Genomic DNA, 25421 nt, shown 5'->3' with positions numbered 1-25421 from the left:
TTGTGTTGGTTTTTACGTTATTATGGTGAAATGTGTTACCCCTTCACTGATATAAAACACATAAATACATTTTCAGACTCTTCTTCATTGCTATTGTGTTGCGTTCAGTTGGGGTGATTCCGCGTTCGACTGCCATTTCTTGTAAACACAAAGGCGAATCGTGTATAAGCGAATTCGGTTCGTGTTATATAAGATAACGTTCCCCTATTTATAAATCGTGTATGATCGAATTCGTGTAATGCAAACACGTGCTATACGAGGACCGACTGTATGAAGGAAAGTTGTTCCAGAAAATGGCAGTTGAATGAATAAACGAGGAAGATGAAAAGTTGGTTCTGTGAGTTTGAAGTTGGACCATAAATGGATGTTGGCTGGTGGCTGCACGTGTTCGGACTGTTTTGAAAGAGAGATCGGGAATTATAGAAGCCAATTCAGAAGAACAGTGCCCATGGAAATATCTGTAGAAGAGGCATGCAGCAGAAACAGTACGTCTATGAGACAGCAAGTGGAGAGACTCTGCTAGAGATGAATCATTAATTAACCTAACTACCCTCTTCTGAATGGAATCAAGAAGCCTGAGAGAGGTTTGGGGGACACCGCCCCAGATTCCATGGTTACATGGAATATTGGGAACATGGGAACAATATTACATGTTTGCAATGCATAATTGTATCTGAAAATATATCATATTGTGTGTTAAAGGACAAGTAAATTGAAAGTTTTTTGTAGCTTGACAAGTTGTTTCAGTTGGCAGTTTAATTAGAATAAATTTTCTTATATATATATATTTTTTTTTTTTTTTTTTAACTTTTTTAAAATTATCTTCTATAAGGCTAGATCCTCTCCTGTACAAAAGATGTAAGAAGGAGGCTGAAAAATATTGTCATGCCAAAAAGGAGTGGCATGATAAACCATCCCGAATGGACCCAGAGAGAGGCCCCATTGTTTTGCCTTGTTTATATCGTTATGCCTATCACCCAGATCAAAATACCCGGGTAAGATGTTTATTAGATAGCATTGTATCACATAATTTATTAATAAATTTTCTCTATATATATTTATATATGTAAATGTATGCACTCAATTGAAGTATCCTATTGAAATATGATCACCCATCTAATAACAAGTTGGGTGTTCATGGTCATGGATTAGTTTGAACACAGTGTAATTGAATCTAAATGAGATATATAAACACATTTGAGGATATGGTCTATTCTGCTGCTTGCAGAGTCTAGAACAGTTATACCACAATAGCAGGTAATAGATTCACAAATCATATAACCAATCATATAACCTTCATTCTCTCATATAACCATTCATTCTCCGTCATTCTTTTCCCTTGGCAAGCCAAGGGAAAAGAATGACGTCTTCTGGATTACTATGCCACTGTAATCTGCCTGCACTGAGAGAATCATTCAGATTTTACTGCATGTGTCTTGTTTACTATCATCATTGAAAATGTTATTCATCAGACCAGCATGCCTTTTCCTTTTGTTGGCTATCCATTCGGGATGGTTATTCCACCACACAAGTGATGTGGAGATAGCTGGGAGGGAAGGGGATGGTATAGGCTTGGGCATTAGGTCTTATGCCATGCCTGACAAGAATTATTGCCAAAAATAGATTGCAGAAAACAATCTCTTATTGCAGGGAAAAAATTCATTCTTCACCACTGTGGGGAGCAGTCATATTTTAATTTGCCATGAGTACACATGTATTTTTAAAAAAAATGGGGTCTTCAAATGTGTGTATAAGTTTGTATTTTTTTTTTTTTTGTATTTCAGCTGTTGCTGCATCTGTTCCTACTGGAAAAGATGCATCAAAGAGCAACATGGTTAGTTGTTGGTGTAAAAAAATATTCTTACAGAGAGAAATATAAGTTTTATTAGGAATCTCTGAGACCAGGTGTTTTCTGGGGACTTGATCTAGGTATATAGTATTAGAATGGCCAAATTATGCAAGGATGCATACTTTTTCCATCACAAAAAAAAGTAAAAAGTCATCTGTTTCCACCCTGAACTTTATTAAACTCCACTCCCTGCCTTAGCCACACAGAGAGGTAAAATATTTCAGTGACATATAGCACTCTGCCAAAACAAACATAAAAATCTGTTATTTTTATGGCTGAATAGAAATAACAGAAACTTAATTATAGACTCCATGATCTTACCCATCACAGAAATTAAACTTTCCATGTCTTTTGCAAGCTCTTTCTTCTATCCCAGAGTCTAAGGTCGACTTCATTAATATTTTCAATGGGTTGATGCATTTACATGCCGCCTTTTTAGTATACCATCTACCACTTGGAGCCTTACTATCCCTTTCCTCAGTTTGCACAATGCATGATTTCCGGCGCCTCTGTAGCCAGATGGGAAGGAGCAGCAGTGCGTAGCACACGCTTCTTGATTAGACCGGGGTTCGAGCCCGTCACCACCAAATACGGAGGATGCAGAAAGGTCAAGGAATGACCACCGCATTTCCCGGAGCAATATGGCCTTAGTTGCTAATGCTCCTAAAAACCAAATAACAAACAATAACAAGCATGATTTCTAGATTCAAAGGTTTTTATTAAACTCACTACTATAATAGAAAAGAAATTGCATGTTGAAGGTAGAACAGGGACGGATTTATTAACAATGATTGCATTTTACTCTCTCTGTCGTTTTGTTCTACCAGTTCTTATATTGTTATATATATTAACATTTTTTTTTTTCTGGTGGCTTAAAGTTTATATTGGCAGCTGAAATTTTAGTGTTAGTAGCAGAAAATGATGCAAGGAATCAAACTTATACAGCATGAGCCAAAGGGGAGGGGGAGTAAAGGAAGAACTGACCACCTCATCCATCCCCTCTAATAATTTGTCTAAACCTTAAATTTCTCTTTGACTGAAAGCAGATTTTCACATTTCTATCCTGCAATAAACCTTCAATTTAAGTTTATGTACCCTTATCCGTGTTGTCCAATAGAGTAAGAATATCAGAAGCATTTAGTTTACTCAATCCATCCACTGTCTTAAACACTTCAGTCAGGTCTTGCAGGTGCATAGTTTCCAAGTGCTGCAGTTTGCAGAACCAAAATCTTTTATAGAAAGAATACCCTTTTGTGTCCTTGACTAATCTTGTTGCTCTTCTCTGCACATATTCTAACAGTTTCACAACCTAAATAAGGTTTCCAGACCACCCTTTAGTGTGGTACCACCGAATTCATATGTTATTCTGGTATTACTGCTGCTCCTGTGCAGTACTTTTCATTTATCAATGTTGAACCTCAACTGTGACTTCTCAGCCCATCTACCTAAATTTTTTAGGTCTTGTTGCAGTTGTATGTCTTGATTCTTGTCATTAACCACCTTGCCAAATTTTGCACAGCATCAATACTCTACATTTTATTAATGTTCAGAATTTCAGTTGGTTTCCATATGATCGCTTGAGTGATTGTTAGGTCATGTGTCAGAAATAAGATAACTTGCATTAAAGGTACTAACTGATTTGTTTATTTGGAATTTTGTTGCCTGTACAGAAGCCCTTTACATTGCAGCAGCTTTTTCACTGCATTTTTCAGAGGGCAACTAACTGCTGAAAATGTTTCAGCACTTTAATATTTAGCCTCTGAAAAATGTGGTGAAGAAGCTGCTACAACTTAAGGCTTAGCTTATACAAATATGTCTACCAGGTTTTGAATTATAAATTCAAAATTAATAATATTGTTCTTAATAGGGTATATATAAGAATTATAACTTAGTTTATAACAAAACTGTAGATAGGGTTAGTCCATAAAAGTCTGAGCATGAGAAATCACTAGCCAAGAATGAGGATAAAGAATTTTATTGTATGAAAATACAAACAGGAAATGAACAAACTAATTATAACCTTTTAATGATAGAAATAGTAAAACTGTAGACAATCCAGCTGATGTGGCTGGTAAACTGAATAGCTACTTTGTATTGATCTTCAGCCTTTTGTGCTGGAGAATACTGTGCTAGTGTACCTGAGGATAAGCAGTATTGATATCACGGGGAAAAGCCTAGAAGAAAAACTGTTGAGATTGATAATGGGACAAGTTCCAGGTAGTGATGGTATTTAACCAGTCATGTCAGGAGAGGCTGCAAGTGGGTATTCTGAATAAACAAAAGTCAGCCAAATTAATGATCATGAAGTCATTAACTCAGGGATAATCCTTTTGGATTTGGGTGCCAGTGTCTCACTAATCCATGGCAGAAGGAGTTAAGGATAATATAGGTAACTGTAGACCCAGCCAGTTTTACCTCAGTGGTAAGGAAGTTCATTGAGTCTGTGTTAAAGAATGCATTACAGAGTCATAACGAGAAGTATAATATCTTAAAAATGGATTACAACACAACTTTGTAAAGAGCAAATTGTGTTTAACCTGATAAACTACTATGATTTGGTCATGTAGGAGTTAGATGTAAGAAAAAATTTTCACATTACAGGCAAACCCCGTATAACACGGTACTTCTACAACATGCTCTAATGGTTTCACTCTAACACAATTGATAAATTGCGGCGATCCTTGCACAACACTGTACTTCTACAGCAAGATTTCCCTCTAACACGGTTTTGAGAATTGCTGGAAATCTCGCATAACACGGTATTTTTGAGCTTTTGTGCTGGGAAAACCCTGTTATTATGTTAGGTGTAATTTTTAGCATTTCCATTCCTTTTTGTGAATCCCCGCTGTTGACTCGCTAGTTGTTACCGCTTTTGCGATATTTTTCTGAAGCACATTTCTGGAGGTCACTACCATAAAACAAAAAAAAAACAATTTGCAGTTTCCTGTTTATTGGTCTTTTCTGTTAGTGTAATCAGTTATAAACGGGTAGTAAACTCTATCTTCTTGCATTTGCTATAATACCGATAGCTGAAATTCTGTGGGTTTTCATGTTATTATGGTGCCTCCGTAGCCAGGTGGGAAGGAGCAACAGTGCGTAGCACACGCTTCTTGATTAGACCGGGGTTCGAGCCCGTCACCACAAAATACGGAGGATGCGGAAAGGTCAGGGAATGACCACCGCATATTCCCAGAGCAATATGGCCTTAGTTGCTAATGCTTCTAAAAAACCAAAATAACTAACTAACTAACTCATGTTATTATGGTGAAATGTGTTTCCCCTTCCATGAAATATTCAATCATACAAAAAACATAAATAGTATGAACCACAGCTGTAATGCTCAATACTATCTCAATACCTAGTATACAACATTTCTTGCCATGATTGCAATTCGTGTTAATCAACATGCAGCCTCAGTTTGTGCTTCTTGTTCAGCAGCATCAGAATTATCCTTTCACAGCATTAACAAAAAACATAGTTTTTTATTTAACGAGGCCAAAATACTTAGTGTCCAATGTAATTATACGTGACTATTAGTTGCAGAAACCGTAGAAATTAAATTACACGAAAATTCTGTTAATGTTCGTCGGCCATATCTCATCTCTGATTCGTGGGCTTTTATGTGCATGCGCGAAGACAAATAATCCCTATTTAAGTTTCATACCACTATTCAGTAATTTTCATTCCTGTGATCACGACATACTGTCGAAAAGCATTGTCAGCTTCAGGGGCCCCAAGTGCCAAGCGTTTCTGTGATCAAGTGAATTTTTGCTCTGAATTAGCGCTCTTTCTTGAAGTAGAAATCGTTTCCTTATTTAAAGCATTTATTAACACACAATTAAATAATCCATAGTAAAGAAAGCAACTTTACTAGATTAAGAAGGAAAGCAACCTTCTCTTTCCCTTTTATTTTCTGTTATATCTTAATTACTAACCTCGTGCTTGGTCACAGGGCGGCACTGCTCCTGCCTCCACGTGGCGGGGCCGGTAACCTGGAAGGGAAAAGCTCTCCCTTTCAGGGCGAAATGAAGCGAACTGACTCCAATACCCAGGAATCCACTGGGTCAACGGACCCGAAGAGAACTGATCCAAGATATGAGAAATCTAGTTCTTTCGGAGACACCTCTAAGACAATCAGAAAAGGCGATAGAAATGAATCTGTCTCCACAAAGAGATTAAAAACTGACTCTCAAGTTTTAATTTCTCCAACATATATTATTGTACGCTCAAATACTGAGAAAGCGGTAGGACAATTGTCACCCTTTCTCATACAAAAGACTCTTGAGAGTTATGTTGGCACACCAAAACAAGTTAAAAGACTAAAATCAGGCGACATTTTGGTAGAAACGGCCAATGCTAAACACTCAGAAAAATTATTACAAATGACAACCTTTGCAGGAATACCAGTAATAGTATCCCCGCACAATACATTAAATACTTCAAAAGGTGTCATTACGGAATGGGACCTTCTAAATGTGCCCGAAGAGGAAATTCAAATGGAACTTCAGGAACAAGGAGTCATCAGTGTTAAAAGAATTACAATTAAAAAAGAAGGGATAATCACCCCCACCAGGAATCTGATACTCACTTTCAACACGCCTAAATCACCCAGATCAGTAAAAGCTGGATATCTACACTGCAATATAAGACCATACATCCCGAATCCTCTCCGTTGTTTCAACTGTCAGAAGTTTGGTCACTCACAGACAGTATGTAGAGGAAAATTAACATGTGGAAACTGTGGTTCGCAAGAACATGCCACTTCTACTTGCACAGCTGGATCCCATAAATGTGTAAATTGTAAAGGAGATCATACTGCATATTCAAGGGAGTGTGAAATTTGGAAGAAGGAAAAAATGATACAAAAATACAAAGCAGAAAATGGAGTTTCATATCAGGAAGCTAAAAAGGCAATTACAATAAATATAACAAACAAACCTTCTTATGCGCAGATTACCACAATCAAAAAGGCTCCGGAAATTAAACTACCCAATTCAAAATGTTGTGGCACACAAACGGATGTTACAATCCCCCCAGGAGAATCCATCTCAGAATGGGTTCGTGAGTTTTACAAACCATCTCCTTCACAAAAACAAGAAAAGATTATCAATACTCCTTTATCTTTCCCACCAGATAATTCAGAAAATGTAAGAAGAAAAGCAAACAAAGAAAAGATAGGTAGTACAGGAAAAAAGACTGCAGAACAAATGGACACGGATGCAAGAAACCAAGGAGAGGAACCAATTCTCGAAATCTTTACTGAAGAAGAAATGGATACGGGTAGACCCTATTTTTCAAAAAAAGACAAAACCAAGGTAGACAAAAATAAATCAGGCCCAAGGAAGCAATCTGAGGGAACATCTAACCCCAAATGACAGATACGATTATCCAATGGAACTGTCGAGGTTTTCGCTCAAACACTAATGATGTTATAGATCTCATCACCCAGTACCACCCACTAAGTATCTGCCTACAAGAAACCTATTTAAAACCACAGGACAATAGTATAATCAAAAATTATATCACATATAGAAAGGATCGCATAACGAATGGAACAGCGAGAGGAGGAGTTGCAATACTAATTAACAGACATGTCCCCTCCCAAACAATACCATTGAACACACCATTAGAAGCAGTTGCAGCCCGTCTAGCAATAGGCTTCAATATTACCATAGCCTCAGTATATCTATCCCCTAATCAAGAATTCCGATTTAAGGATTTCGAAGAGCTGATCACTCAACTACCACCTCCATTCTGCATCTTAGGTGACCTAAATGGACATCACCCACTATGGGGCGATCACAAAATAGACCAGAAGGGTAAGCAAATAGAAAAATTAATTGTCGAGAACAACCTAATGATTTTAAATGACGGCACACACACATATTTCCACCTTCCGTCAAAAAGTAGTTCTGCAATAGACTTATCAATCTGTTCCCCAACACTGTTCCCTATGACTAAATGGAGCGTGCACGAGACTCCATTGAGCAGTGACCACTACCCCATTATTTTGAAAATCATGGAAAAAACGCCATGCCAAGCCAATAGGCACCCCAGATGGAAAATATATGATGCAGATTGGGAAACATTCAGGATACTAGCCAAGCTAGACTGCAACATTATTAAAAGAGAATCAGTACAAACATCAGTAGCCTATGTTAGTGATAGTATGCTTCAAGCTGCGGAAAAGACAATACCTAAAACATCTTCTAACATCAGAATATATCCAAAACCATGGTGGAACAAAGAGTGCCAGGAAGCTAAAAAAGAGCGAAATAGAGCCTGGAACCTTTTTCGCAAAAATCCAACAACAGACAATCTGATACAATTCAAGAGAGCCAGAGCCAAGGTCAGGAAAGTGAAAAAAATAAGCAAAAAAGCTGCTTGGATGAAATTTGCATCCACTATAACTATTTCCACCCCAGCTACACTTATCTGGAAAAAGATCAGAAGGATAACCAACAATTCTCAATTAAACCACTCTCCATTGCTAAATTGGAAGGGACAGTTGGTTACAAACACCTTAGATATAGTCAACGTGCTTGCTGAAAATTTTTCAAATACATCTGCTAATTGTACATACCCCACAGCTTTTAAAATGTACAAGAAAGAGGCCGAAAAAATAAAATTAAACTTTTCTACCAATCAGTGTGAACAATACAACTTGCCACTCACGGCAGCAGAACTAAAACAAACTCTGCTACAGGTGAAACACAGCGCAGTCGGTCCTGATGAAATCCATTATGCAATGGTACAACAATTAGATGAACAGTCCCAATTAGCCCTGTTAGATCTATACAACAAAATATACCTTGAAAATTCTTTCCCAAACAAATGGCACCACTCAATAATACTAGCTTTCCCAAAACAGGGAAAAGATCTCTCAGACCCACAGAACTACCGTCCCATAGCTTTGACCAGCTGCTTAGGCAAGATCTTAGAGAAAATGGTCAACAATAGACTAACATGGTATCTAGAAAATAATAATCTTCTCAACCCAGAACAATTTGGCTTTAGAAAAAATCGCTGTACCTTGGATGTTCTTATACAACTGGAAAATCAAGTAAGAAATGCTTTTCTCAGGAAACAACACCAAGTCATGGTTAATTTTGATATCCAAAAGGCATATGATACCACGTGGCGATATGGTATACTCAAAAGGTTACATCAACTTGGCCTTAGAGGACATCTACCCCTCTACATATACAATTTCCTTAAGAATCGGACCTTCCAAGTTCGAATGAACAACACACTTTCCAATGTATTTTATCAAGAAGAAGGGGTCCCTCAAGGATCTGTACTTAGTGCCACACTTTTTGCAGTCCACTTCAGCACAATAATAGAACAAATCCCAAACAATATCTTTACAACAGTTTATGCTGATGATTTCAGCATTTCTTATCAAGCGCAGCATATGAGGACAATAGAACGGCAATTGCAAGTAGCCATTAACAGAGTCATAAAATGGACAGAAAGAAATGGATATAGAATATCGGTACAAAAGACTGCATGTATACATTTCTGCAGAAAAAGGAATCTCCATCCTGACCCAGAACTCAGGCTGAAAGAACAGATCATCCCAGTTAAAAATAGTGTCCGTTTCTTAGGATTAGTTTTTGACAAAAAACTGACTTTCCTAGAGCATATCAGTCACATAAGAGTCAACTGTTTGAAGAAAATGAACATCTTGAAGGTCCTATCCGCTATATCCTGGGGAGCAGACAGGACAATCCTACTATGTTTATATCGCCTTCTCATTCGGTCTAAGCTAGACTATGGTGCCCCAGTCTATGACTCGGCAAGACCTAGTGCTCTGAGATGGCTCGACCCGGTACATCACTGCGCACTACGTTTAGCCCTTGGAGCTTTCCGCACCTCACCTGTGCAGAGCCTGTACGCCGAAGCTCAGGAACCTCCTCTGCAAATCAGAAGACAAAATCAATTACTCTCTTATGCAGCTAAAATAAAATCCTTACCAGACCACCCTCTACAGAAAACTCTTTTTGCTTCTGAATGGGAACAACATTATCAGCAACAACAAAGAATCAATAAACCTGCGAATGTGAGATTAAAAAACCTTCTTCTCAGTAGAGAGCTTAACCTAGATAACATAAATCCGCTACCGAAGCAGTCTACTCCACCATGGACAATCAGACAACCTTTATGTGACTCCTCCTTCCACATTTCGAGCAAACAAATCCTTTCTCATATAAATCATCAACAGCTGCATGCTGCTTATAAGGCACAATTTTCAGATCATTGCTTTCTATATACAGATGGATCCAAAACTGATTCTCATGTGGGAGCGGCAGTTTACTTTTATGACATCACATTGGCCCAAAAACTTCCAAAAGACTGTAGCATTTATACCGCAGAACTGCAAGCCATTATGTTAGCACTAGACGAAATCGACCATTCAAGTTTTCAAAACAGCATAATTTTTACTGACTCCCGTAGTTCCATGATGGCAATACAAAATATCAGCTCTAACAAACATCCTCTACAACAGCAGATTCAATACAAAATATCAAGACTCCTTGAACAACAACGTAACATTAGATTTTGCTGGATCCCAAGCCATGTCGGAATACATGGAAACGAACAAGCAGACAGAGCTGCCAAAGAAGCTAACAACAATATTTCTGCATCAGAATATATCCCTTTCTCAGACTATAAACACGTTATTGATCACAGTGGGATACATCACTGGCAGCAGCAATGGCAAGTACTTACCACTAACAAATTGCATCAGATTAAAAGATTACTCCAACCATGGAAATCCAGCATTCAGAAAAATAGACGCGATGAAGTGATACTTTCTAGGTTAAGGATAGGACACACGTATTTCAGTCACTCTTATCTTTTGCGAGGAGAGGATCCCCCTCTATGCCCTATCTGTCACATACAACAAACAGTAGAACATGTACTGATTACTTGTCCAGCTTTTGCAGATGAGCGCCGAAACTCCTTCAAAGAGCTAAACAAACATCACTCCCTCACTCTCAAAACCATACTGGAAGATAGGAAAAATATAGCAGATGTTTTTCAGTTCCTCAAGAAAATAAATTACTACAATCAAATATAAGACTAAATATTATTTCTAAAGCAAGCTATAGTCATTTTCTGTTACTCTTGGAAATCATTAGCAGCAATATATGAAATAAAACAAAACCATTATATAAAATAAAATTTTACAGGCGCATTTTAGCCGCAGTAGCTCTTGCGCCAAGAATTCTTAAAACAAATCAAGTCAGCTTCAGGAAGGAAAATCGTTTTACAATTTTTTTGTTAATTGCGTTAAATTGATTTGTTATTGTGTTAAATTGATTTTTAATTATTTTTTAAATTATTTGATAGTCTAATGTAAGTTTTTCGATTTTTTTCGTTTTAATTTCTGGAGAGTATCATACGGATTGAGGTAAACTTCTTTTATTATTTTACAAAAAACAAATAAATTTTAAGAAACTCATTACTCTGTATCATGTTTTTTTGCAACTTGTGTATGCCGTGTTCTTTGTTATTTATTGCTTATCATTTTTACTGTTTTAAATTTTACAACAAAAAAAAAAGTCAGTGAATAGAAATATCAATTAGTTAGTATGTACATATTAATTAAACTATGTATGTAAGCATAAATTTATTTTTATTTTGCTAACTAGAAAAATAATCTTCCAATTTTCACGTATCATTTAAAGCAGGAGTCCACTGTATTTTGTTGGGAGATCCCTGGGTTAGGTTCTGTGCTATTGAACTTGTGCTTGTTTGAGACCATAAAAAATAATTGTGACTTCGAAGAGTGCAGTGTGACTTTTAAAGAGAGCAGAAGGTACTCGAAATCTAGATGATGCAGAACAGATTGTGCTTAGCAATGATGAAGAGGAAGAAAATTAAATTAATGCACATTATCTCACATATAAGTATCACACTTTGTAAGGTAAGACGGTTATTATTATTATTATTCAGTTATTATTGTTTAATTTAAAAATATTTAGTTATTTCCGATAGTTATAAAAAAAAAAAAAAAAAATGGCGTATTTTTGTTAGCTTTTGGAACATAACCCCCCTTTTTGTAACATGGTTTCGCATTACACAAGATTTTGTAGGAACCAAACTACCGTGTTATACGAGGGTTACCTGTATATACTTCAGCAAAGCATTTTGCATGGTCCCACATGGAAATTTGTTACACAAGCTGGAGAATATTGGGATTACAGGCAGGATCCTGAAATGGATTGAGGAATGGATGAAAGGCAGAAGGCTTATGACTGTTATCTAAGTTGTCCTTTTAGTAGTATTACAAATGGTCATTTTTCACAGTGCTGCAAGTGGGGTCCCTCAAGGTTAGAGTTAAGGACACCCTTGTTTCTGATTTTCTTAAATAATGTCAAGAGAATAAAGAGTGCAAAGTTGAAATTTGCAGATGATATGAAGGTAGACAGGGTTATTAATTGAAATAAAACAGTTTCAGAATGATTTAGGCAGGCTTTATAGAGGTTTGAGAAACAGTGGCTGTTTTAATGCTGCCAAATATGAGGTTCTACATTTGGGAATAATAACCTGAGAATAATTTATACTAAGTGATGGGGGGGTAGAGCTGAAAGGTATTAGTGAGTGGGAGGCAAGACTTTGGTGTTATGATACAATCAGACATGAGATTACCATGTATTGCATGCAGGAAGGTGCTTACCATACCTTCTCATATAGGGATAGGAAAGCTATTGTCCTCTTATACAAGTTTTAGTTACTAATCAGTGGTGAGACTTCATTTGAAATAATATAGGATCCAAAGAAGGTTTCTTATCTTGTGAGAATAGCAAAGGGACAATCTTGTGAGGAGAGACTGCAAAGGTGTAGGTTACAGTGATTGGAAACCGCATCTTGGGAGGGGGGGGGGAGATATCAGATTGAGGTGTGTAAGGCATTGAGGAAGTTGGGAGCAGAATTAATGACAGTGGAATTTTCTCATCGAAAGGGCACAAGTACAAACTATTCGGGAAATTAATAGACAGGATTTTGGGAAGTTCATATTTTTATCACTGTGTTGTTAATCACTGAAATAAACTGCTTCCCTGGGTGATTGTTGTGAGACAGCTGAATCAGTACTTTCTGCCTGGAAGAGTCTTTTGGCTTTTACTTATACAAATTCAGTATGTGTTTTGTAAAATGCTCTTCAGCCTTAATTTTAGCGTTTATTAACATCAACAATGAAATGGAATTTAGGAGGGTGTGGAGGAAGACAGTGAAACCCCTACTACTGAAACTTTAAAAATCTGACAAATCGATTGAGAGTAAAAATAGTGATAATACTACCAGTGAAGTTCCATGTGTAACTCAAGTGACAATATAAATGCTGTGGAAATCACTTGTGTTTACTTAGGTCATATGGCTGAGGACATTCATAGTGTAATGTCACATTTAATATATAATATGTAAGCATGTATAGGTAACTAATGTTCATCGAGATTCTAATTTACTTACTATTCTTTATTAATTTTAGCTTTCAAGGGAATGCTTATATGAACTTAGAAGAGTAATGCGTCAGCGAGCTGTTAGTGTGGACCTTCTACCGGAAATTGAAGAACCTTGTATGACTGATCTCTCTCTTTTTTGTAATGACAATGTTGAGAAAGGAGAGGTGAAATATTTTAATATATTAATTTATTTATTTTTATATAATTAAAGTAAGTTTGATATTATATCGTGAGCCAAAGAGTTTATAATTCGATATTTATGGAGAAATTGGCTTACATTCCCACTTAGCATTGTACTTAGGGTGCAGACATCCCCTACTTGCTTTACCCTGCCAGTCTTCTGAGCCACAGCAGGTTGTGATTTCATTAGCATAATGGAATAGTGGTGCTTCTGAACTTTTCATCCATTTGGATAAGATGAACTGAGATTTGATTTCCACAGTAAGGCTTTTGGCAAGGCATAGGAACTCTTCCCTCTTGTGGAAACTTTTTTCTTTCCATGTATATTCAGATCTTCTCAGAATCTATGCAATAATACATAGATTCTGAGAAGGAATAAGACAACAATATTAATGATATTGTTGTCTTATTCCTCAATGAGGCAAATAAGACAACAATATATTAAACAGTCCTACTTAACTTTTGTAATCCCATGTGATTGTTGTTATTCCATTTTATACGTTATGTTAGAAATTCTATACAGTAATACCCCGACTTACGCGAACTCGGAGTTACGCGGTTCTTGATTTTTTCGTTTGGCAACACTGCCGCCCACTATCTTCAAGGTCGTTTTTCATATGTTATTGATATACGGTGCGACGGCGGAGAATGAGAGCGAAAGATGAACAAAATTCAACTTTGCTGCTTTTATGTGTTTTATATCAGTGAAGGGGAAACACATTTCACCATAATAACGTAAAAACCAACACAATTCCAGCTATCGGTATAATCGCAAATGCAATTAGATCGACTTTACTACCAGTTTATAACAGATTTCACTAGCAGAAACGCAAATGGATTTTTATTGTTTTATGGTAGTAACCCCTAGAAATGTGAGGTGTTAATAGTGTATCTCTGCCTTTATGGTGATGTTTATTCAGTTGCTACATGCGCGCAGCTTTGTTTATGCGTATCAAGCGTGCCTCCTCGTTTTGTAATTGCGCTTTATTCCCTAAAAATGAGTAAAATACTTAATTAAAAGGTGTGAAAAGGAAGCGTTCCGGTGAAGACACTGCAGATTCAGAGAGAAAAAGAAAAGCAATTATCGATAAACAGAGGCGGACTGTGTCAAAAATTCTTACCCTGGAAAATTTATAGTGGCCTCATACTATGGTTTATGGCCAAAATCACACTGGCCCGCCGGGGTTTCCCCGGTAAGGCTTATGGCCAGTCCGCCTCTGTTGATAGAGAAAAAATATGAAATTGTGAAACGCTTTGAGCAAAATGAAAGACCATGTGATATTGCACGTGCTACAGGCCTAAATGAAGCAACGGCGAAAAGCACATGACAATTGCAAACTTGACAGGTTGAAAATTGAAAAGGGCTCAATTGTAAAGGGCTTAAAAATTTTAGAAAACATAGATTCCAACGAAGAACGCGTTATAGCTACAAAGCAAGGAATAAAAAAAATTATTAGCTTGCTACGAAGAAATTCTGCGTGAAAAATAGAATGCGCTGTGTCGTCAGACGAATTTGTTAGATTTTATGAAGCCATCGACATCGAAATAACTTTTTAACGTACGTCATTTGTTTTTTTAATACATATTTTGTATTAATATGTATAAAAAACTGCAATTTTATTAATATTTTTCTTCTAAACTAGTGTTTTTGTTAGTCCTTGGTCCCAATTAAGCAAAATTTATATGTATTTATATGCAAAGTTGTACCCCGACTTACGCGATTTTCGTCGGACCCACCTATCGCGTAACTTCGGGGTATTACTGTATATTGCTTGAATGAGTTATTGAAATGATCATTTTAGAAATAAGAGTCCATGAAAGTAAACTTCGAGATCAAGTTTTTTTGAACTCTGAGTGTCTGTGTACTTTTTTTTTTTTTTTTTCCAATAAAGCATTATGACATGCAAAGGATATTGTTTAAAAATTCCAAAAATTATTTTGTTTCTGCAAATCTTTATCAACGGCTATATGTAATTAAAATGTTGTTTTCGATATGAGTTAGAGAGCATCAAGTTTCCAATGGATAACATTTTTTTTTATTATATATTTATTTTCTTTCAAGATAAACTTATATTCTCATTTTCTTTATCATTTCAGATTTTTCATTGAAAACATTTTTTTTTTCTTGAAAACTTGTTTATTTTTCAAAAATTGGGAAAGTAATAAGTTTGTTAGCAGCTGTTAAAATGAACCATTGTCTGATAAACATCAAGTAGGAAGAAAATTTTTGTGATATTGAAAACATGTTCACTAAAAAGGCCTCTGTAGTCAGGAAATTTATCCATAATTGATGCTGCCAACTCTGACTAATTATAACTTTATAAACATAAATAAAATAAATAAGTAAAATTGACTGTAAAATGTAGTATAATTTAAAATACAATAAATCATATAAATTCATATCAAATCATAAAAACTTTTAAAAATACTATGCATTAAAAGCATTAAACCCGCACTACTGTAAAACTGAAGCTTTTGGCAGCATCTGCCTTCCTCATCATAAGTAGTGTTGCATCAACAATTTATTTTAAAGCACTAAGCCTTCCCAGCAGACTCAGGATGCAGCACTACTTATGTTGAGGAAGGCAGATATTACCATTTTAAGGTAATACAGCCCTGTGCCACTTTCAGTGCTGATATACGGGAAATGGAGTATGCGCAGATACCATAGCACGGGGCTGTATTACCTTAAAATGCTTATCCCTATTCAAACTATGATCACCCAAGGAACAAATCCTTAGGCTCTCCAGCCACTTCCAGTTCCAGAAACCCTCTACCTTATCTGTAATTACAGCTCCTTTGGCTGTTATACCATGCCCGGTTTCCCAGGCATGTTCCGCCACAGCCGATCCCGAGACATTAGTCAACCTAAGCGCCGCCCTACTATGCTCTGTCTTATCGTGTAATCTGCGCTTAGTCTCACTTACGTAACATCCCCCCACAATTCGGACATTGAATTTTGTAAACAACCCCACTGTTGTCAACTCCCACAACAGGGTCTTGAACCACTGCCATCACCATGCACAGCTTCCAATCCGGAATGGAAGCTGTGCACGGCTTGCTATTTATGCCTGAGACCAACTAGGTCTCATGCATAAATAGCAAGTTCCCCCCCCCCCCAAGAAACTGGGGTTTTTCATCCAACAAAACAAGCAAATCACCCAGAGAACACGCAATTTACAGACACAATACAAATGGGTACATGAATTAACTTTCCGGGTGACCCTAATGTAATAGTTTGGATTATATCAAGTTTGTCACTAAACTTTAGTGTTGTTCTTCTTTTCTTCTCTGTATGAGGTTTATTAATTTCAGCCATGGTGAGGGATTTTTAATTTAAAATAAATGTAAAACAGTGTTATAATCAGTGATATCAGTACAGAATTCACTTTCAAAATGGCAAATGTAAACAAATACAGTAACCACATGACTTGCTGTTTTCTTTTATTGGAACTGCAAGACATCTGCACTGTATGTAAATATCCGATCTCGATGTGCCATTAGTTCAAATGTTCCATTATTTGGGGTACCATTATTTCTACAGTCTACTGTAAAACAAATTCATGTTTGTAACACAACTGTTTTATTTGTAATAAAACTGAATAAATTTGAACACTGAATACATTCTAACGCTAAAAATATCATGTTTGTTATATTTATCTTTGTTCTGTATTTTGTAAATCTTGCAAATTTCTTTGGACGGAATGGCAACAGTTGTCTGTCAGATAGAACATGAGCAGATGCTCGTATTCTGAGTCATTTTGGTATCTTGGTTACGTAGAAGGTTAATTTATTCTGAGTCATTTTTTTCCTAAATTCAATTGAATTAGGTCAAGAAGCAGTATTTTCCCTAGTTGCTCTTATCTTTTGTTAACGGATACTCATTCTCTAATACATTTTCCATAGTAGAAACAGAAACTCTATTAGTATCATATTAGATTATATTAACATGAGTTGAGTTCTTGATATTAGTCATAATTTATTTTTATATTTTAATATATTTCATTGAATTTTTTAAAAATTTCTGATAAATTACTCATGCATTTGTTATTTTAAGCTGTTGCATATTTTCTAGTTCATTTAGTTTCTTTTATTGAGTATGTAGTTATATGTGATATGAACTGCACGGTGTATAGCACTAATTTTTTTTTAAGGAGATGCATTGCCTTCAAAGTAGTTTGGATAAACTGAACCCTGAGTGTCAGAAGGCTGTAAGCAATTATACAGAAGAGGAAGCAGAACATGCAGAGCTCAATTATCCATTGTTCCGGGCCTGCACTCTGGTCCTTAGTAAGTACTGCAGTGTAAGTATATTAATTTTATGTATGTAGAATTGTAAAATTAAAGTAGTTTACATGACATAACATTTTGGTATCTTAGTATGCTTTAATTAAGAAATATGAGCACACCATAATTGTTGTTTTTCAAGTTACATAATCATCTAAAATTTTTGAAACATAACAGTGCACCTTTGTACTTATGATTCATACGGGCAGTAGAATGTGGTGGCTTTTTTTTTTTATGGTGAATCCAAACACAAGTGATAGAGCCTGTGGTACTATGCTTGTATTAAAATTAATTATAAAGCCAGAAGACACTGTTAATATTGATCTTGAATATTCTGTTGATTGTAATATTCAGGAAATATATGAGAAGGAAGGTTGTTGCAAAGTGCAGTGGTAGAAGGGATAAATGAGGAGGAAGTTTTTCACTGAGTTTGGAGGAGAACTGTGAATGGATATTGGCTAATTGAGGCACATGCTAAGAAAAAGGCAGAATTGCAGATTTCAACTCTGAAGAATGGTTCCTCTGGAAGTACATGTAGAAAAGGAATGCAGCAGAAATGAGCATCTGTGTTATGTTGAGTGAGTTTGTAACAGATTGCTGATAGCCCTCTTTGGGGGTGGATTACCCCATATATGGAAAATGATATTCCATGAACAATTTTGCTTGCTGCTTGTTTAGATTCAATACATTTATTCATTGCTCAATACAGGATTACTAATTGAGGCTACCTCTTGACTGCTGATGGAGCCAATTGCTTCAAAACCAATCAGAACAGTGCCTTTGAGTGTTTAATGAATAATGGATTCATCTTCTTGGTGATGCTATTCATTTAAAAAGGTTATTAGTAACTTTCAATTGACTCATGGGTAATCGTAGTCATTTCTAAAAAGCATAAGCTAAAGCTCTGTCATTGTCAGGGGTGAGAGAATAGTCTTTCCAGATAGTAAAGAAAGAAAAACATAATGCAAAATAGCATTATTTTCAAATTTTGAAAAATCACAAAAATGTAAATAAATTTACATTTTACATTTTTATGATATTTTCAAGTATTTCTTTCATTTTGCAAATTATCCAAGATTTAAATTTTAGGAAATTTTATTTTGCAACCTACCCCCAGATAATTGAGTGCCTTCTACATTCCCTTAAATGTGAACTTCATTACCTTATTTTCTCTTTGTGTATTATTTATAATTACAGCTTGAATTTTTAATCTTGTTCAACTCAATCTCTGATATAATATAGATATAAATCATGTAAACTTTCCAGACATTTAATCATCATTAAGATAATTGTGTTTTTTTTTTTGATTTTTTTTTCTTGGGTAAATGGATCTTTTCACCCCAGTTACCAAATACCACCCCTGAAAGTACTTTTGTTATCCTAAAATATGAACCTGCTTCTGTAATTACAGCTACTTCTGGTAATACAGTGCTCTGTTAATAAGAAATATTTTAATTTTCCAATAGGATCTACAGTCCAAAGATGTTGATCAAGGAGATGTGATTCAGTGCTTAATTGAGCATAAGAATGATATAGAAATGAAGAAAAATCAAAAATGCAGAGCAGCAGTAGAACACTTTCAGTTGGTAAGCATTATCTTTTTATATGTATGAGAAATATTCCGTCCTAATAAAATTATTGCAATGCTCGATTGAGATTGGAGGTTGTGCATCTATATTCTTGTGTTCCCAAACCATGTTAAGGTGTTTCCAGGATAAAGAAACATCCACAGTGATTATTGCAAGTACCACTAATGTGTGTGTGTGTGTGTGTGTGTGTGTGTGTGTGTGTGTGTGTGTGTGTGTGTGTGTGTGTGTGTGTGTGTGTGTGTGTGTGTGCACACAATTAACTACCGATCATAAAGTACATTATAGATTATAGCTATTTTATATATCTATATATAATATTAATTTGACATAAAAAAGAAATAAAATACACTGCTGGAGAAATTTAAAAAAGTTAAGGGATGAAAAATATAAATATATATAACTGTCTATCTCTGCACAAAGTGACAGAGATAAATATAGCATAATATAAAAGATTAGAACATAAATTAGATCTGATAAATGAAATATGAATGCAAAAGAACAGAAATACATTGACCGTGAAACCATTAAATTTAAATAGAAATACTAATTAACAGCAAAGGGTGAAAAAATACCTGGTAACATCTAAAGAAATAAATTTAAAAGTCATTGAAGACCAGCGGTAGATTCCAAAAGTGTGAAACCCAGGAAAAGGCTGAGGGTATACTGTATGCTTATATCATATCTTGGTCATCTGCTTATATATTAAACTCTTAAATCTTTCTCATCCTGAACCACCTTTAATTGTTTGTTATCCTGAACCATTTTTATTTCTTTGTCATCCCAGGATTTATTTGTCACAAATGCATGTAACTTTTCATTTAACAGGATTAAACTTCTGATCTAAATTGTTCTGAAACAAAGCCTGGTCCACTAAATCACTAGTCTTTACTTACTCATTGCCACCTTAGCCCACTCTCTTATAAGCAAGTGAGACAGTTGCACTTCCCTAGTGATTATCTCAATAGCTTTCTTAATGATATTGTCACTTTCTTTATTATAATTGGATGTACTCCTCCTATGCATGAATGAGTCTTACCCTCTCTCAGCCTCATTTTTTTCTTTTAGGTGCTTCTTTGAGATCATTGTATCACCACTCTTACAGCAATCTGACTTTCCTCTATTTCCCCCCCTCCCTGGTAAAATGTGATTTCGATTGTAAATATGTTTCATACTATTTAAAATTATTTTTTTTTTATCGTGTGAGTAAAGAGTAAAAACTGAGATCCATTCAGAAATATCCAGATTGTGCTCATTGTTGAAAGAGACAGCAATATGCTCAGCTGAGACAGCAGAGCATATTGTAGCAAAGCATAGCTTGTTTAGACATGTCTCATGCTTACCTCCATATTGAAAGCTGTTTACTTGGTTACAGCTGTCTGTTATTCAGCCACTGAAAATGACGTTTTCATTCTCATCATATTTCAGAATGTCAGAGTGCACTGAACTCTCTCTCTCTCTCTCTCTCTCTCTCTCTCTCTCTCTCTCTCTCTCTCTCTCTCGCTCGCTCTCTCTGTGTGTTAAATTTTGCTTTAAAATCACACAGGTTTTCAATTGGCACCATTTCAAATAGTATTAATGTACCTGTCAAAATTTATCCACAATCTGGACAGCCCTTGGCTTTAACAGATGAAGAAATCATGTCTCGGTAGGAACTTTGACACTAAGTGACTGAAGATTAACTGAAATCGCTGGAAACTCATCTCCGTTGGATCATGTCATCCATTTCAATGACACTTTGAACCTGAACATTTCCAGAAAGTTCATTCTGTGGCTGTTAACAGAGGAACAATGTGAACAGCAGCAGAATTGAGACAGCAAAACTAAAATCATGTCGCTAGTGTTTTTTGATTGTGAGGGTGTTGAAAATCACAAATATGCTTCAGGGGGACAAATGGTAGAATTTTTCATTAACTGTTGGTTGTGAGAAAGATTTTTGATGCAGTTCCAAGAAAAAGTCCAGAAAAGTGGAACTCCAAAGACTGGTTGCTTCACTGCCAAATGTAGTGGAGTTGCACTCATTACTTATTCAATTTTTGGCCATACATGAAACTGCTGAAGCCCAACAACTGATTCACCAGATATGGCTCAGTGTGATTTTTTTTTTTTTTGTTGTTTCCTAGTCTGAAAAAAAAAAAGCTGAAATAACATTGATCTGCTGACATACAAACAATAACAAGTAATATGATGGAAATTGGGTTTTTAGCCAATTGACAAAATCATTAGGCTAAATATGTCACCTCAGATGGATACTATTTCAAAGAGGGATTAAGTTTCCCACCATGTAAGTGTGCTTATTGTTACCCTGTTATAATGGTGCAGAGACTTCTTGAACAGATCTTGTATATAAAGAATTCTTTGTTGATTTCAAGTTCAAGATGATTTGCTTTTCATGTGTTGAATAAATTTTAAACATCACAAAAATTTCTGGTTCTTCAAATTATGATTTTCAAGTGATTTAAATAAAAGTAAAATTTTATTGTCTTTTTAATACATGTGTTTGTATCTGCCCACAGGTTTCACTCAAGGATTACCGTTTCAGTTTCAAATTTAAAGAGGCATGCAAGAAAGATGTACTGGGCTACTGCAAAAATGTTAAGACAAAGTAAGTTTTTAATTACTTAAATTCAACTGTCAGTTAATCAAGAAATTGATTTAATTGATGTTGTGGGGTTTTTCATTTTTTTTACTATTGATAATAAAAATTCATCACGTATTGGAAATTGCCACAGTTTGATGTGATGCGAAAATTTGTCACACAATAGAAATTATTTATTTGTCTATTTATTATTTATTTTTTTTTCACATTACCCTTTTATCCATTGCCTCATCACTTCAGATTGAGTTAGCATAGTATTCTACACATGAGCACATGATGATCATATGCTGTTGTTTGTTTATAGCTGCTGTCTTCTTTCCATGACTAGACTTTACTTCAATATTAGTAATAATAATACCAAATAATGCAAGGAAGTGGACTTTTTCTGTATCAGCCAAAACAATGTATAATAAATAAAAAAAATTAGAATAAAATAAAACCAAAACAGAATATTCATACTGTTCCCGTTAACACAAGGCAACCATCCAGTTCTGTTTTGAACTTAGCCGGGCTCACAGTCACTGGCACATTGGGAGGCAACTCATTCCAGTGTTCAACAATCAACTGCCTATATATGAACTTCTTGATATCCAGTCTTCTTTTATCCCTTGAGATCTTAATATTATTTGCATGTTCCTTGTCTCACCTATGAAGGAAAACAGCCCTTCCTCATTAATTTTACTCAACCCTTTCAGTGCTTTATTCACATCAATCAGATCTCCCTCTAGATGTCTAGTTCAATAAATAAATGAGGAAGATGAAAAGTTGGTTCTGTGAGTTTGAAGTTGGACAGTAAATGGATGTTGGCTGGTGGTGGCACATTTTTGGACTGTTTTGAAAGAGAGCAGGAATTATAGAAGCTAATTCAGAAGAACAGTGCCCATGGAAGTATCTGTAGAAAAGGCAACCGAGACAGTACATCTATGAGACAGCGAGTGGAGAGACTGTTAGAGATGAGTCATTAATTAACCTAACTGCCCTCTTCTGAATGGAATCTAGAAGCCTGAGAGGGGTTTTGGGGGCACCGCCCCTGATGTGGGAACAATATTCCATGGTAGGGCGGATTTGCGATTTGTACAGAGTGAACAGCTGTTTGGGAGAAAAGTAATACTGAGAGCAAAAGAGAAAACCAAGTTTTTTAGATGCAGAGGAAGCAATATTTGTAATGTGCTTGTGGCAAAAGAGTTTAGAAGTTAGGGTAATCCCCAGAAGAGATATATCAACTTGCCTAGAAATTGGAGTGTCACCAAAGGTAAGCATAGGAGCAGAAGAATCCTTTTTGTGAGATATAAGACAAGACTGAGTTTTAGAAGGATTGAAATCAACTAAGTTGTCTTTGCCCCACTGGAGAATTACCTGGAGATTGGCATTTAAGGAATTTGTAGCAGATATTCGAGAAGTTGAAGTTGATTGAGCAGGGCAAGGTTTTCCATACTGGCGATCTTCGATCAGATGGAAGGTTTCTAGGTAGTTTAAGAGTTGGTGGTTAATTGATTTCTCCATTACTTTAGAAAAAGTAGAAATAATTGCAATGGGATGATAATTGGATGGGAGGGATTTGTTGGAAATCTCCAACAAAAAGGGCGAATATCAAGTGTTGAAAGGCACTGGGAGGCATCCAGTGCTAATTAAAAAAAAAAAAAAAAAAAAGCAGCTGAGACTTTTAAAATTGAATTCCAAGCGTTTGTTGATCAGGAGGATTATCTTCCCCAGCAGGTTTTTAACATGATGAAATCGGCATCTTCTGAAAGTGAATACCCAGGAGAACGTACATCATTAAGGGTGAGGCTAGTTTACCTGGGCATAAGCCCATGAAAGATAGGCTCACTCTCCTGTTGGGTGTATCACTAACACCCCCAGACTGTTTTAACAACAAAGGCATGGGTTAGAGGATATGTCTTAAATGAATGGGAGCTTGAAGTTTTCTGTCCATCAGTGAAGTGTTATCTTGAAAAATAAGCTTCCTGTGAAGGCAGTGCTCCTGCTGGATAATGCACCAGCCATAATCCCATCATTGCTCAATTTCTTGAGGCACAATTTGACTTTGTTCAAGTCAAATTTTTGCCTCCTATTAACAGTCCTCTTCTTCAACCAATGGACCAGCAAGTGATTGCAAACTTCAAGAAAATCTACACCACAAAAATGTTCGCAGGTTGCTTTGCAGCGACTTCTGATGAAAATGCTGTCGCCCTCAAAGATTTTTGGAGGTTGAAGTTCAATATGCTGGACTGTGTGAGGCTGATTTGTAAGATCATGGAATGATGTTTCCACCAGGTTCTTAAATTGAGCCTGGAAAAACATCTGGCCTTTAATTATCCATAAAGTTGATGGATTTGATGATGATGGTGCCTTGGTAAATCAATGGGTCTGGAGGTTGGCAAAGGGGATGTGGAGGACCTTATTTGACACTCGTGGGCATGAGTTAACAACAGAGGAGCTGCAAAAGTTGGAGAAAATTATGCAGACACTATACAGGAAGAAAAAGACACCCAAAAAGTCAGCTGAAGAATTGAAGACTGTCATTTCTTGTTGGGAACTTTTAGGAGAAGTGGTAAAAAAACACCCTAATATTGAAAACACTGAACTCATGATGTGCAAAATGCAAGACTAAGTCATTTCTTACTTCAGGAAGCTACAAAAAAGTTATCAGAAAAAGACAAAAGACTCCCGATGCTTGATATTGTCCAACCTCCATTGATTATCAGCTCTGCGTTTCAAGGCTAAAGTAAATGCTAAATTATTGCTTGTTTTTTTATTTTTAAGATGCTTTATAATTATTTATTAAATCTTTATAAACCACTCATTTTTGATGTAAAAATGAAGTTTAACATGTAATAGATATTTTATGTAGTAGTAATAGAGGCACGTGATGCAAGAAAGCAAGCATATGTGCTTATGTAGCATCAGCCAAAAAAAAAAAAGTAATAATAATAAAAACAATTTTTCATTATTAACATGTTAATAATATTATAAATAATATATTTTAAAAAATAATATTATTATTATTTTTTTTGGAAAAACTTTTAGAACTGGACAAACTTTTAGAGAGAATCTCTAAAAGATTGTCCAGTTCCTCCTTGAACTTATTTAAGCTATCAACTTCCACACTGATAGATGTAAGTTTATTCCGGCAATTAACCACCCACTGATTAAAGGCAAATTTCTTCAAATGTGTTGTTGGGGAACGAATTACAGGAAATCAATGCATTGTTGGTTTCAACTTACAATATTTTAAACATACAATGTTGTGGAATGTTGTGGTTTTGTGGAATGAATTACCATCGGATGTTGGGGCCCCCCACTATACATACAAGAGTATTTCAGACATTCTTAGGGAAAAAATTGCACTGTATTTCTTGTCAGTGATTCTTGGGATGGATTATTGGCTGAAGGTGACCAAAGTAATTCTGAAGATTAGCATCCATTCATGTGCCACTTTCTTAACATTA

The 25421-nt window shown here is 35.8% G+C and overlaps 1 protein-coding gene across 1 annotated transcript in view; it reads left to right on the top strand.

The window, feature by feature from the left end:
* The window catches only part of Glg1 (Golgi apparatus protein 1), a 187943-nt gene that overhangs the window by 106217 nt on the left and 56305 nt on the right, over nucleotides 1–25421 (top strand). Inside the window, exons 10-14 of the mRNA XM_090378712.1 lie at nucleotides 833–995; nucleotides 13347–13484; nucleotides 17655–17804; nucleotides 19254–19373; nucleotides 21890–21978. Coding sequence (XP_090234838.1) covers nucleotides 833–995; nucleotides 13347–13484; nucleotides 17655–17804; nucleotides 19254–19373; nucleotides 21890–21978 — 660 coding nt within the window. The remainder of the gene's footprint in view (nucleotides 1–832; nucleotides 996–13346; nucleotides 13485–17654; nucleotides 17805–19253; nucleotides 19374–21889; nucleotides 21979–25421) is intronic.

Source organism: Mastigoproctus giganteus, chromosome 7 (genome assembly GCF_048544385.1).
Source record: "Mastigoproctus giganteus isolate SK-2022 chromosome 7, ASM4854438v1, whole genome shotgun sequence".
In the NCBI taxonomy this organism is placed as follows: domain Eukaryota; kingdom Metazoa; phylum Arthropoda; class Arachnida; order Uropygi; family Thelyphonidae; genus Mastigoproctus; species Mastigoproctus giganteus.
This window is presented reverse-complemented; position numbering and strand designations above follow the sequence as displayed.